At 41.9% G+C, this 15,356-nt stretch overlaps 1 protein-coding gene across 14 annotated transcripts in view; it reads right to left on the reverse strand.

Moving 5' to 3' along the window:
- MICAL3 (microtubule associated monooxygenase, calponin and LIM domain containing 3) overlaps positions 1-15,356 on the reverse strand; it is a 155,753-nt gene that overhangs the window by 26,626 nt on the left and 113,771 nt on the right. For 12 of the 14 annotated variants that reach the window (XM_085230538.1, XM_085230526.1, XM_085230521.1 and 9 more), the window contains 7 exons: positions 12,736-12,873; positions 10,686-10,748; positions 7,642-7,746; positions 6,871-6,993; positions 6,387-6,478; positions 3,026-4,889; positions 2,041-2,135 (listed from right to left, as the gene is read on the reverse strand). In XM_085230538.1, the coding sequence (XP_085086664.1) occupies positions 2,041-2,135; positions 3,026-4,889; positions 6,387-6,478; positions 6,871-6,993; positions 7,642-7,746; positions 10,686-10,748; positions 12,736-12,873 (2,480 nt within the window). The remainder of the gene's footprint in view (positions 1-2,040; positions 2,136-3,025; positions 4,890-6,386; positions 6,479-6,870; positions 6,994-7,641; positions 7,747-10,685; positions 10,749-12,735; positions 12,874-15,356) is intronic. The other 2 variants (XM_085230494.1, XM_085230508.1) reach the window with 2 other exon arrangements.

Consider the following 15,356-nt stretch of genomic DNA (forward strand, 5'->3'; position numbering starts at 1 on the left):
ACAGAAATGCAGGACTAGATCAAAGGTTTGAGACAGGAGGTACAGACCACTGTGTCTGGGACACTACCCTCTGAGATAATCTCTTCCTGAGTTATTTAATATATGGACCAGGCTCCATTGAGAAAGGACAGGAAGAATTCATTTTTCATTCTTTAGTACCAGGAGGGCCAATGAAATCTCTACTTATTCTTTATACCTTGCAAAGTCTGTCTTGCAGAGCTTAGACGCCAGTAACAATGAACGAAGCAGAGCATATCCTTACATTTTCCACCAGCAGTGGAACAGTGCCATCCAAAATTGAAATAAGTAACTTAAAAGCATCTAACTTTGGCACTTAGTTCTCACCACACATTTTTTAAACACTGCAAATAAACTAAAAGTATTTTTCTTTCTGCGATTTACAAAAGCGCACTGGTATCTAGTCTGCTTTATCCAATAACTTAATTAAAGTACCACTTAAAGTGAAACTATTTTAGATGTTGATATGTCTTACACCATTGTACTACTGCATTAGCTTGGGGAAGTTTGCTCAGGAACAAGAAGTTTCCAGAAGAAGCAGAGTTCACACCAGACTACATGGAATGAAAATACCATGCTAAGGCTAACCACTATATACTGGGATTTCAAAAGGGATCACTGTGTATTTTGTCCTTACATTTGTTTTCTTTATAACAGACACAAAGAAATACTCAGCAACTACCAAGAAATCCTCAAACAAAACAAGGTCAAAGTAGGAGTGACAACTGATGATTGGGGGATGAGCTGCTGGAGAGGAGCTCTGCAGAGAGGGACCTGGGCGTCCTGGTGGACGACAGGTTGGCCATGAGCCAGCAGTGTGCCCTCGTGGCCAAAAAGGCCAATGGCATTCTGGGGTGCATTAAGAAGAGCGTGTCCAGCAGGTCGAGGGAGGTGATCCTCCCCCTCTACTCTGCCCTGGTAAGGCCTCATCTGGAGTACTGTGTCCAGTTCTGGGCTCCCCAGTACAAAAAAGACAGGGATCTCTTGGAAAGAGTCCAGCGGAGGGCCACAAAGATGGTGAAGGGCCTGGAGCATCTCCCCTATGAAGAAAGGCTAAGTAAACTGGGTCTGTTTAGCCTTGAGAAAAGAAGACTGAGAGGGGACCTGATCCAGGTTTATAAATATCTGAGGTGTGGCGGCCATAGCGGTGAGGCCAGTCTCTTTTCAGTGGTACGTGGAGACAGGACGAGGGGAAACGGACATAAGCTGCAGCATAGGAAGTTTCGCACGAATGTGCGTAAGAACTTCTTCACGGTGAGGGTGACGGAGCACTGGAACAGGCTGCCCAGGGAGGTTGTGGAGTCTCCTTCTCTGGAGATATTCAAGTCTCGCCTGAACGCCTACCTGTGCGACCTGGTGTAGGGAACCTGCTTTGGCAGGGGGGTTGGTCTCGATGATCTCTAGAGGTCCCTTCCAACCCCTACAATTCTGTGATTCTGTGATTCTGTGATCTCTCCTTCAAGAATAAGAAGGTATAATATTCTTTGCCTAGGAAAAATATGTAGACCTGCACGAGTCACAAATTGCAAACTACAGCTTACCTTTCAGTTGACAATCTGTCTTGACTGTGCTCTTGAGGCATAAAAAAGTATACTGCTGCCTGTAGTTTGCCTGGAATTCTACCTCATCAGTCTATCAGAAAGGCTGGTGAAACAAAGTGCTTCAGTTGGACCCTTACAACAGTGAGGACTACCTTTTTGCAGTAACATAAGAGTGAGTGAAATTTGCTCTTCTGACATTAAACTCTTGTTTTCTGTAGATTATTGACATGATCATTACAGAGACAAGATTCGCTATTCAGACTGTGATATTCAGTTGTAAAACAACCTAAGTGAGATAAAAGACCCTTCATATTATAACAATAGAAAGTAGCTTGTAATTGTGAAGTAAGTGAAACAAATCGTTGGTCAGCTTCCAGGAAAGCCTGTTCCACAGAAGAAACAGTAACAATGACAAAAAGCATCACCTAAACTCCTGCCATGGGTCTGAGTCTCTGATCTGTATGATACAAGATCCGCTTACCTCTCGCTTGGATTTCTGGGAGGAGCGTTCCAGAACATCATCACTGGAGAGGTCAGAGTCCTCTGAGAAACTCAGGTGTCGACGGAGCTGCAAATCTGAGAAGACAGGAATAAGAAGGGGAAGTTAGAAAAATAGTAGCTACAAGAGTGCATTTCCCTCTGTAAGCACTTCAGATCCCAGCTGGCAAGCTGCTTGAACTTCAAAATTACAGTTGTTTATGCCAGTTTTAGCTGTGCTGCCTGGGATTACATGGTCAGCACAGAAGCACTGTTCCACAAAATGATGGTCACTAGTCAGAAGCTTAAATCTGAGTGTGCATCACTTTCTGCAAACAATACTAGAAGCCATGGTCATGATTCTTCCTTTCTGCTGCTTCAATGCTCTAATGAAACATACAGCACTTGGTGACAGCAGCAAGCACCATTCTGGCTTTTTGTACAAGGCCAAAGAAATGTAACATGTTTGCTTTTGATTATGTTTACGGCTAACTTATTTATCATATCACAACTTGGCACTAAACATCCCTGACTGTACATAATGGCATATGAGAGATTTACATGAGGCTGCAGAATCTGCACGTTTAGGTGAGCAAACAGTTGTCAGATCACCAAGAACACAGCAGTGACTGCATCTCTGCAGTCTTCTGTATCCACAGAACCAGGTTGAAAGAAACAGAACATCCATGGAAAAGATGAGGATCAGATATAAAACAAAGATCTAACATCACAAACACCTGACTCCAGTAAATAGTGCTTATTTCTCAAATCAGCATAAGGCAGAACCTGGATGTGCCTTGTACATATTAAGAGTGAAGCTTCTATTTAAGGATCCTTTTAATTCCGTAAATATGCAGACACACAATTCCAGTTGCTGCTACTTATCCTGATCTTCACCTCTAACAATGAGGAGAGGTGCCATTCAACACAATATCATGATGACAAATTTACTTTCAAGGATACACAGCTGTATCACGTATCTATTGTACCTGCAGCTGTAATCAACGGAGATGCTTTGTGCTTGCCAGAGTCCACAGTAGCACTACTTGAGGGAGTACTTGGGCAGGATTTGTCATCAGCTTTCTTCTTCTTGTCTTTCTTATACCCAGAAAAAACAGACTTCCATAATGACCTGGACTTTGTTGTTTCCTCTGTCCCACCACTAGATTTGTCAGAAAGCCTGCTGTCATTTTTGGATTTCTTCTCCTTTTTGTTCTTACGAGGGGAGAAAAGAGAAGTTCTTTTCTTACTCTTCCCACTGGAGCCCTCTGAAGAGGTGACAGATCCTTCAGGTCCAGCCACATCAGCAGCAGGAGTGGAGAACTTCTCACTAGCAGCATCATGCTTTAGTGTGGACCCCTCTGCTATTTTCAATGCCAAGTGCTTTGGAGAGTCATGAAACAAGTCTTTGGTCTTCAAAGGCACAGAAGATGCTTTTCGTGCCCTTGTGGCTCCAGCAGCTGCAGCTGCAGCCATCTCCATATCTTTCATCTTACATAACTGTTTAGCCATGGCATCACGTAGTACTTGGCTCTTGACAGACTTCTCTCTGGCTCTCATCCTTTCTTCAGCAAGCTCCTTGGCCTCTGCAGAAATTTCAGGCAACACTCTCTTCTTTTGGTTAACCCCTCCCTCCATAGAGGGTGGACCACCATTTTCCTTGACCAAGGGCAAAACAAGTGGTTTCTCTGGCCGTGGCCTACTGGTAGGAGGTGTAAAGAACTTCTCATGAAGGCTTGAGTCCTCCGTCCTGTCATCATATGTGTCCTCCACATCATCAGCAAATGGAATCTCATCCACACTCTCTGCAAAAGACTTTCGCACGTCATCTTTTTTGGCCTGCGTTGGTTCTTTGACAGCAGAGGTTGGCTCATGGCGTGGAGGAACGGGAGGCGTTGATGCTGGTGTTGGAGGTGACTTGGATTCAATCTCATTCTGCCAAAGCGCTTGATACCTTTTTCTACGCAAAGTAGCTGGTTCTTCATCTTGAGGAGGTGGTGGTGGGGGACTTGATGGAGGAGTAAGCATAGTAGAGTCAGAAGTGTTGAAGCTCTGACTAGCCAAAGTTCTCATGTTAGATGAGCTCTCCTGAAGGCCAAGTCCTGAACTGCTGGATACATCTCTCTTAACTTCATGGGAACTCCTCAGTTCTTTTTCTGATGGAGATTTTGGAGTGAGCAGAGAAATTTGCTCATTTTCTAACTTGGATAGTCCCTGCCTTCTTGGGGCAGGCTGTGGCTTCACAAGATGCATCCTTTCATCCCCTGTGATACTCTCACTGTTAAAAGTCTTCAGAGGAGTCGTCTCAAGGGCAGATATAGGAAAGCTTGATTCTGAACGTTTGTTTCTGTCTACTGGGGTCAGTCCTAAGCTCCTCCGGATTTCAGCACTCTTCATCCAGAACTCTTCTACGAGGTTACTACGTTTCAGAGTTTCTTCTGCAGAGGTAGGGCTCCCCAGTTTCTCCACCTCACTATCCTGGTTCCTGAGGACCAGTTTAGCTAGAGGAGTAGAAGTTAAGGCTGGGCCAGGCTGGAAACATACTGGAGGCTCCACTGGGGATGGAATGGATGTCTCAGCAGAAGGCAGAGGCTGTGAACAGATAGGCTTTTGAGAAGATGTTGGAGATGAAGCCAATTTTGGTGCTGCTGGCTGAGATTCTGCTGGAGATGTAGGTGCAGTAGTTTCTGGTGATGCAACCGGCTGAGATAACACTGGAGAAAGTGGCACAGAAGGGCTTTTAGCTTTTCTGTCTTTGGGAATTTCATCCTTTGGTCCTTCCTCAAGAAGGAAAAGCTCAGGGAAAAAGCGTGCCTCTGGAGACTTTATTGCAGCCAGGGGATCTTTTACATCCTAATAAATAAAATATAATATAATTTAATAAAATATTAGTAGTCACTGGTCACATTAGAATGCTGCTACATTTTTTACTGCTTATCCACCCAAGTATTAAAATTTGGAAAAAAAAAAGAAAGCACAAATCACATCTTCCTCCCAGGCCTTCAATGTTGCTTAGGATTCCTTCTCAGATGCAGACGTCCAATTGTATAACTATTCTTTATACAACAATTGTTGTGTACACAACAATAAGACAAATTTAACTTTTGGAACAAAAAGAATGCTAAATTCCAGAAATCTATTTCTATCTTTTCCCACTCTCTTTTTCAATATCCAACTCTGCATATATTAGGAGTTCCTCATCTCAGACAGATTTCATTCAAGACTCTCAAGCTCTCATCAACACAGCACTTTCTGCTGGCTTGCATCCACTGCAGCTGCAACTTTTTTTTTAAAGCAAGGGGTGCTTTAAGAGCAAATTAGGCAAACTGCCATATTACTCAGTAGTATAAATTCTTTGTTTTAATATCTAACCTTTCAGCAAGAGATTTCTCTTACTGAGTTCTTATATTATCTTTCCACTGGTATCTTTTGCACCAGCTTTCTTCTAAAAGCAGGAAGTTTAGTTCAATTGTCACAAGACCACTAGAGAATGAACTGGTCTGTGTGCTCCTATGACATGTTAAGCATTTAGGTCTTTAAGTACTGCATTTGGATATTATCCCAATGCAAAGTATAACTGTCTAACAGAATCATTGGATTGGTCTGAAAAAATAATCACCCTCCATTTTAATAGACAATGTTGTCAACAATTGCTGTCAGCAAACTAGCCTTATCCCATCATCTGTCCATTGTGCAAGTAAAATGGTTTATAACAAAACTCTCTAGGAAAGTCAAATCATTAAGCAATTCTTCACAAACACTGGAGATAAATGTTTGAAATAAACATCTTAAGGGTCATGGACTTTCTGTTCTTGCACCCTATTAGCTGGAAACACCACAGTAAGCTTGCATGCTGACTTCAGGGCTAACAGTACAACGTTAAATAACTCAGCTTCCTTCAGCTGAACTAAATTGTTACCCTGGAAAAAGTAAACACTTGGTTACTATGGAATAAGTAATACAAATAAGATTAGTACAGAATCTGGTTTTGGTACAGAAAGGATACCCAAACCAGGACAACCAAGAAATAGCTCACTGATGACTCCCATTATGCATTATATGCAATATACTTCTTGTTAACTGCGCATTGAAATGAAAATATCCTCTTTAATTCTTTTTGTATTTTGTGATGGGAACTTGGGTGACTGTGACAGAGCCTCTACACACTAAAAGTAGGAAAGAAAGACAGTACATTATTTTTAAAGCCTACATAAAGTGAAATTTCAAGAACACCGATTACAGAGACTAAAAAGAAGAAAAGAGCATGACGGTCAGTTCTCAATAGTTTGTCCAACAAACAGTTCTATAGAACTGTTCTAAGTAGAAAACTTAACCAATTCCCCTTCTTACCTCTGCTTGTTCTGCTTTGAGACTATCAGCTGGAGACAGAGGAAGAACAATGTCATTAGTTGACTGGCTAGGAGCGGACGGCTTGCATGGATCTACAGAAAGCAAAAATATGTTTAAGAAAACAAATGAGACTGCTGTATTCTGAATTTTTAATGTTACATGCAGCAAGTAGTGACAAATTCCACGTCTTACAAATTCTAGGTTAGACATCTGGAACCCCACCAAAATTTTGTACATGTACAAAGCAGTAAAAAATTTTATATAAAAGATTCTACAAGCAGCAGCAATTAGATGGGCTCTCACTCTTTCCAAAGCTGTAATCAATGGACTTGTAACACTCTTCGTAAAACATTAACGCAGGCACATACCTTGCACTGAGAGCAGTGAGTTGGTTCAAATCCAAGAGATTTAAAATATTAAATAAATGTATAGACTATCCAGAAGGCAATTACAATCATTCAAACACTGGTGGGAAAGCTATTACCTTCTGCCACGCTGCAAGAAGCATCTTCTGCTCCTTCTTCATCTTCAGAAACTGTTAGTCTTGGCTCTTCTGTGCTACCTCGATGTAAGCGAAACTCGGCTTCTGCATCAGATGGGATGTCATCTGGTCATGAATAACACAGGTTAGGCAGGAAGGGGTAAAGAGGAAAAAAAAAAAAAAAAAAAAGAAAGATGACGACATTTTGGATGCAAGTCCATCAAGACATCTGTTTATTATTTTCAAAATCTTCCATAATTCTTTTGTTCACATGGTGCTTATCACTTTCATAACATGAATACCTAAATGTTTTACTTCTTTTCTTAGTGCTGAAACAGTCATTTTAGTAGTATATGATAGATCATTACTAGAAAGTACTAAAGAGGTAATTGATGTTATAGCTTCTCAGTTTTCTAAAAACTTCTCAATGTTTTTTGGCATGTGCAGCTCTTTCTACAGTAGCAGAAGATTTTTAGTACAGTACTACGACCTCTTCACAAATTTACTTCTATTTTTGTTATTCATACTGAACACGAACACAAGACTGAATCCTCTAAATAGCAGATAGGGAAAGGATGCAAGAAATTTATTCTATAACCCATAGCACAGAGGTTTCTGTTTCTTTTTGTCCTTCAAGCCTGGCTCTCTCTAAGCTATTTGAAAGAAACTCCTACTAAAAACATGATTAGGCTTAAGTACCCTCATACAAACTGTTTTATATCAATACAATTCTGTTGACATAAGAGGCTCACAAGATGCATAGAGGTTCCCTACCGTCATCCAGCTCTGCACCCGTGTCTCCCTCTTCACCCGCCTGCCCTTCAGTGTCTGCAGGCTCTGTGCCCAGCTCATCCTCCACACCATTATCTTCACACGAAGCTAGAATATATTCCAAAATTTAGAGAAAAGAAAAACATCTATACAGTGAAAAGGGCATACACTGAACTGAAATCATAGTGAACGTATTTATTTATTACTGTCAGAACAAGAAATTCTGAAGTGTGTCAACTAGGACAGAATATGAAATGATACTTTCAAACTCCAAGAAAGAAAGGAGTGCCTGCCCTTTGGGATTTGTAAGGCATTTGCAGTGAAAGCTGCCAGGACTTTACTGAGAAGAAGGCCTTCTGAAAAAATTTAACAAGAAGGGGACTGAGAGGCCACCAAACCAGAATTAAGTTCACTATTTTTCCAGTAAATCACTATCACTTCATAGCACACGTGTATTAGGTGAAAACTGAAATCTCACAGCGTACCACAACTATTCGTCTAGAAATTGAAAAGGCATTTGAGGATGTAAGTCAGAGATGAGAAGTCTAGCACTAGGACTAAACTTTATTACATGTGGAAATTGTTAAACTATGGGCAGCTGTGGCTCTCTTTGGCATTTGACATTGGCAATTGTAGCAGTATTTAGTCACAGGAAGAGAGAAGACCAAGCTGTGAGGTCTACATTTCATTAATAACTGATACTAGAATAACTTAGAAACAAACGATCCAAAAAACAACCCCACAAAAAAAGACCCAACAACAACTACACAAAAACCCACAACCCACAACACCCTGACCCATCTCCAACACTATGAATGTTTTACTAGGGTTTTTTTTTCATCAAGCATTTTCATAGAATGCCATAATTTCAAACATAATTTAAATATAAAGAAGCACTTCCAGATTTTTCAAGGTAGAACTACGTTTTTAGATTTGAGCAGCAGGTCATTTAGTGCTGTTATATATCCACCTATTGCAAATGCATACACAGTCAGCATGTGTCATCATGCACAATGTTTGCTAACTATACACATAGCACCCAGTCCTACAGTGATGATTCTTGGTCACTCTTTTACAGTAAACTATTCATTGCAAGCCTCTGGACCTGCATGCACACAGTGTCACACTGTCCTTTCTAGGAGGGCTCCTGGCAGTTCCCCACAGTAGAGCTGGAGGCTGTTTCCAGCAGGAGTCTGGATGCATTCCTCCAAGTCTGGATGACAAGGAATTTTCCCTATTTTCACCCTATGGGTGTGGATCACACTGTGCCATCTTTCTTCAAAGCCAGATAGTGGACATTGATCTTTTTATTTGCCACCGAAGATGGAGCATTTGGGACCACAAACATGTTAGCATTGCTAATTAAGACAATCCTGAAAATAAACCAACCCTCCCTAAAACTGAGGTCTTATAGACTCTCCTCTTTCTCAGTTTTTCACTGGTCTCAAAATATAGCCTTCACTGGAAGGTTTGTCTTCCTCATTCTACCTTTTCCAGAAGGTACTTTTTCTATGCTTTTCCCCTCTGTAGTATCATGATAGACAAACATATGCGTTAATTTATTTTCTGTCAACTACTGTGAAAAGGCAATTGTGTTTACGTGTGATAAAACACTGGCCTATTCCCTTACATCACAGGCTTATAAAATACAGAATCTTACAGAGTTAGAGTGTAGGAAGCTGAGTCACGCAGCAAAGGCTGGGCTTCCCAGAGAAGCATATTAAATGTACAGAACAAAACAAATTGTGTCTGATTGTTGATGAAGTACGCACTAGCCTATGTTGTTTGGGGAATAATAATGTTGTGGGATGGTTTTGTGATAACAGCAAACGTGAGTAAACTTAATCAAAACCTGCAGAAATGTAACTTGACGTTAGGAATATCTGATTCCACTATGTGCACATGTATCTTCAGATCCAGAAACCATGAGGGGACACAATACACACAGGGAGTGTCGGAGGGAGAAAAGAAAATCAGCTCTTAAATAGGTTGGTATACAAACCTCAAGCGAAGATTATGGATGCACAGACAAGGAACGACTTGGAGCAAGGGGGATCCCATTGTGAGGGACACGGAGAGCTTGCAGGTGGTCGGTTATATTATACATATACTGTGCATATACGTATACGCAGTTAGGATAAGAAGCAAGAGGCCAAAAGCTGTCACACAATAACTCAGCAGCTACGCACTATGGCAGCCAGAAACTGGGATCAGCACTTTGCTTGTACCAGCTAGCAGCCAGGAGCAGGCTGCACAATGTGCAGCTATCTCGTAATCCACTGCTCTCCTGCCAAAGCAGCAGCAGAAGCAAAGTTGTATAGATGAGCCAGCTATTCTGATGTGCCAAAGCAACTTAGCTGTAGATGACTACGTACCTATAATTACTTCTGTTCCACTCATTTAGGTACTTGCACTGCTTACAGAAATCTACTCTCTCTAGTCCCAGAATCATCAGTTTTGTAAGAGTTTAGATGACTGCGCAACAAAAGCAAGCGAGCTCTACCTACCATCCTTCAGCTTTACTGAGGCTTTCCTAGATACATGGATCCCCAAGCCAAAGCCAACAGCCATTGTTATTCTTAAAGATCCCACCTTCAACCTTCATCTTCTTTCCTGTCTTCTTCATCAGATAGCTAGTTTGCAGTTGCTATAGATAACTGCTACTGCTTTCAGCATCCCACCTCTTTATCTTTTGACTGCAAGAAAGCCCCATGTTCTTTTAGTCAAGGAGCTGGGAGAGTAACACCTGGCCTACTTTCCAGTTTACAAAAAGAATCAAAACACTCAACTAGATTCCTCCTTTGTTATACCAAAGATAACCTCTCTGTTTGGCCTCCCTTCAGAAGGGTTACAACAAACATCATGCAAGAATGGGCTGTCTGAGCAAGGTGTGCATGCACACTCCCCTCCCTCCCTCCACTTCCCGTCATGCAGTAGCGATAGGGCTGTAAGTCCAGGGTTAAAGTACCAGCTCAGCTGCTGAAGGCATGGAGAAGAGACGGGCAGGGTTATTGTGCATTGGAATACATTTAACATCACCAAACTACCTCCAGGGACCGTCTCCAGCCACGCCTGTACCGCCTCATGGCGTACGGAGGGAAGGTCGGATGCTGAATTTAAAAAACAACAAATTATAAGAAGTCAAAATTAGACCATCAGTAAGCGTCTAAATCAGAAGAGTGACAAAGGGAGAGTCTTCGCTGAGAAATACAGGAACAAAACCTATGAGATGTTAAAATTGAGATATCAGACAAATGTCAAGGGCCAAACCTTTAGAATCTGCCATGTTAGAGGAAATACACAGTGAGAAAAAATGACCCGCAGGTTGCTGTTGCCGTGCTTCACCTGAAACTCTGTACAGGAAGGAAACCTACAGCTGAGGGAACTGAGCTGCCTGGGTCTGAAGGCCAGCAGATGAGAAGGGGCACTACAGCACAGTGGTAGGGGCTTCCATGTGCCGCCATGCTGCTCCAGCCTTCAGAACAAACCCCACCGTTACCGCTGCCCTGATAAGCTCTGCAAGCACCTCATAGCTCAGCTCAGCCAGGGACAAGTTTGTCTACTAAACTCAGATGGAAAGCTTAGAGCCTACCCACAAGTGCTTTGTGACAGCCCTTGCGAAAAACAAACTGCCTGTACTGTATCAGAGTGAAACTGAAGGAGCTCATCTACTGATCGAGGTTTTCCTAGTCTGGCCTAATTTGAAGGGAAGAGATGGAAATATTATTGTTCTGCTTCCCAAGAGAAGCTGGAAAGTCCACAGTCAACTCGGAAGGACCAACGCAGGTTTCCCTCTACTTTGCTGGCAGGTGTACAGTATAGACAAGTGGAATTATAAAATGTCAACTAACAGAAAGAATTAAAAAACTACAGCGTCACAGACCCTCAGGCAGAAGCTAAAGCAACCTCAGTTGTGGTAAGCTTATGAAAATACGTTGACTTTTTTTACTTGTTTTTCCTAAAGCTCTAGGAATACTGAATATTACAGAGAGTGGAACACTGCGCGCTTCTTACTTGCAGGGAGCTGTTTTCACACCAGAAAGTCCCAATGCATCCTGCAAACTGCAACTGTAAGCATAGCTGAATTGAACTGCAACTGTGTATCAAGTTGGATCATGATTTTAAAAAAACAACAAGAGATAAGCCATCTGGAAATATGAGGAAAAGATCATTATCTGGAATGGAATGTGATCAGACAAGATGAGGTAAAGCCCTAGGGTTCTGTAATACAGATCAGTCATGAGCTTAATCTCATATTTCCTGTGAAAGACATCCCTTCTCACAACACGCTTACTCCCCCTGCAATTCTGCCACAGTAATTACAAGACTTTGATAGAAGACAAGCACTCAGTAACAGCATCATTAGCTTTAACTAAGCTCAGCTTTCTGCACTTGCAACATACTTACCTTAAGATACTCTGTAATGCAGACTCGAATAAGGGCTGCAGGGACTCACAGAAGGTGTTAGACCGTTAGCATATTCCCCTTCCTAAGTTTTCCTTTAAGCAACTGGCAATTCAAAAAGCTCACACCTCACTTTAAGAAACAGATATACTGTCCCGTCTTCAGCACAGGGAGTCAACATAACCCGTGGTGAGATATGCAAACCTTTGGAACTCCACCATTCACCAATGATACTAGATGCAGTTACGCAGTTTGAATAACAGCTGTGGAGGCTCAATACAGAAGCCAACTCTGTTTGATCTTTGCTGTAGCAGGTACACAATATAATCCTTTAACTTTCTCTGAAGAGGCACAGAGTCCTTGCTGCCACAGAAAGCACTGCTACCCCTGAAGTCAGTTACCAGGACCTGACTGCCAGTACTCTGTACAGAGAGGAAGAATGCTATGGAGCCAGAGCAGGCACACAAACAGGTAGGTCAGAAGTCACAACAACACAGGGCTGAGAAAGCACTCATTTTAAGTACACACTGACTTGAAAAGCAAAATGTTTAACCAAGTGTAATTTCAGAATGCAGCTCCTTTGGATCACAGCTGTCCCTGCTGTCCACTGTTCTTGAAGGGCACAGAAGCAACAGGGTTAAACAGCTGCAGCTGTGATCTAGGAACTGATGGTGCAGGGCAGGGAAAAGTTACCTCTGGAGGTGGAGGACTTTGAGGCTGGGACCATTTTTTCCTCCTCCTCTTTTTCACGGATGTGTGTCCAGTGCACATCTGCCAGAATCTCCAGAGGATCAACCGGATTTACAATCTGCTGCAGCCTAAGGTTTCCAGCTAGCAGATGGAGGAGGGGATGGCGTACCGGGATGCGGGCAGGGTGGAATGAAAGACAGGGAGGAAGAGATGGGACAACAGTGGAAAGGAAAGGTAACACATCATAGGAAAGGAAATAAGAAAAAAGAAAAGAAGGTATTACTGGCTAAGACAGTTTTCAAGACAGAAAAAGTTCAGCATTGTGTGTGCACGCAAACACTAACACAGAGCTCTTCAGACTCCCCACCAAAGCTCAATAATGCCATTCCAGAGGCAAAGAGATGCTATCAAAAACGTCATTGCAGATTATGTCTATTGCAGGCAGTTTCACTGAAATGAAAGACATTCCCTGGCTGTCCAACAGATATGCGGTATGTAAATACCAATGTAGCAGAAATTTCCAGCTCCTTCAGCCTATTCTTCATGACTATTGTCAATGACATCTTGCTTTTAAGGGACAGTCTGCATTGTAGCTTGAGGCACCAAAACAAAAGGTCTTTCATGCCCTTCTATTAGGTTAAGTACTCCTATTTATGCTGAATAGTATCTCCTTGTGAATTACATTACATGATGGATCTCAGAGTTTCTCACGCATGTGGATGTGCGTCCATGCTTAAAATAGTACACTGTGCAATCCTGCTATTTTGCACTATAAAGCTTGTTCAAAAGGTACAATTCTTTTTCCGAAGAATATCAGTATTTTCATTATGACTTGTCTCCACTTCCTCAGAAGGGACTTCCTGTTACAGAAATGATTTTGTTTGAAGTAGATTGCATTACTCCCCAATTATCTGCCTATACAACCCTCAGATATGGATGGTCAGAGAGAACAATAGGCACACTACTGAAGCAACTGATAAGCAAACTGCTTAACTGCCGCAAAACACCCGTGTTGGAAACATCTGACCTGCTGCACATCATATTGACAGACCCTACCTCCACTGCTGTCAGTTATGGGACTACAGTTCAGGTTTTATTTACCCATTAAGAAAACCCAACTTGTTCTATAGGGAACAAGGTGTTCTGTGTCTTCTATAGTGCCCTTCAGAAGCAAATGATCCATTCTGAAAAATAAAATGCCACTTACTTCATAAGCAGTAAGTCAATTTTTAAAACAGCTGATTACCCCTACATAGGGCCAACACTGTTTCAGCAGTTAAAAGCCTCAAAAACAATTAGGTTTTTATGTTGTGGACTAGTGTTTGAAGTAAACAAGAAACATCAGCAGCATTTAGAAGTTGCACTCATCATTTCCTGCTGTCTTGTTTTAACAAAGGTCCTCTTTCCCGGCCATGTTTTCCCCAGAAATGACAAAGTGTTTGAGACTTCCGTTTCAGAAATGACTGTGTGTGACATTTGGCATCAAAACTGCAGAAGAAACAGGCAGAAGGAACTGCAGGAAGGACAGAATTACCTGTTGGTTATTAAAGAGGAAAAGGGGTCAGATGCACAAACTCAAATGCAGAGCAGAATTCACCATTTAGCCAAGGATTCAGCAGTTTTAGGTCTCTGTTACCTCATCAGAGAGCTTTCTTATCAATCAGCACAAACTACAGGACATCTTGCAGGAACAGAGGTCTGGACTTTTCTCACTGCAGTCCAAAGCACTCACATGCAGGCCCCAAGGTGAGTAGAGTTAGCATTTGCATCGCCAAACAAAATTTTGTGTTAAATGGTTTAGGTTTGCCAGCAATGGCTGAGAAGTATATAGTCACTCAGCAAGGCTAGGAAAGAGCAGGTCCCACGTGATCTCTATGTTTTAAAATGGATTTCTCTGTGATTTAGACTAGCATAACATAGCTTCAGTTACCCCACAAGTCTCCAAACAGAGGCCTGTCCCACTTAAAACATAGGTCCTTTTTACCTTTTGCAGTAAATAAAGAGCAGTTTAAACAGCACAGCCAACTGTGTAGGAGTGCTGCTTGCCTGACAGGCAAATCTGATATTTCCTTGAGATCTAAATGCTTAAGAATTTCAAGAGACACTTGGTGTAGCCCTCTCTCAAGACTGCCTGCAAAGTTCTACAGGAGGCTGGCTGCTAATTCCACTTATATACGGAAAGGTAGCTTTCCTCTCCAGGCACTTTCTAAGAAGTGAACAGTCTGGATGTTTAACTTTAAATGGAACGAGAAGCCACACGCTAAACAACTCCTTGTAATCCAGGTCTAGAGAACAGTAGCAGCTATAACAGCTTCACTTATGCTCTTCAGCCATCTTACTAATACTTCTCATTCTTAACACCAGAAAAGTTAATTTGGAAAAAAACATAACTTTTTATGTTTTTTATGTCAGAAGCTAAGCTACAATTGTTACAACCATAAGCTGCAAAATAGGCAGTTAGATGATAGGGTATGCCCTCTTACCTGCAGTAAGGCACTTGGGTTCTCCTCTTATGAATTCTGGCTCTACTGAACCACATTGAGGGACTAAGGGATTAATAAGCTATTAGGACCAAGTGCTTCAAAAAAAATGAAAAACAACCATCAGAAATAAACTGCAACAAA

This window comes from Meleagris gallopavo, chromosome 1 (genome assembly GCF_905368555.1).
Source record: "Meleagris gallopavo chromosome 1, MGAL_WU_HG_1.1, whole genome shotgun sequence".
Classification (NCBI taxonomy): domain Eukaryota; kingdom Metazoa; phylum Chordata; class Aves; order Galliformes; family Phasianidae; genus Meleagris; species Meleagris gallopavo.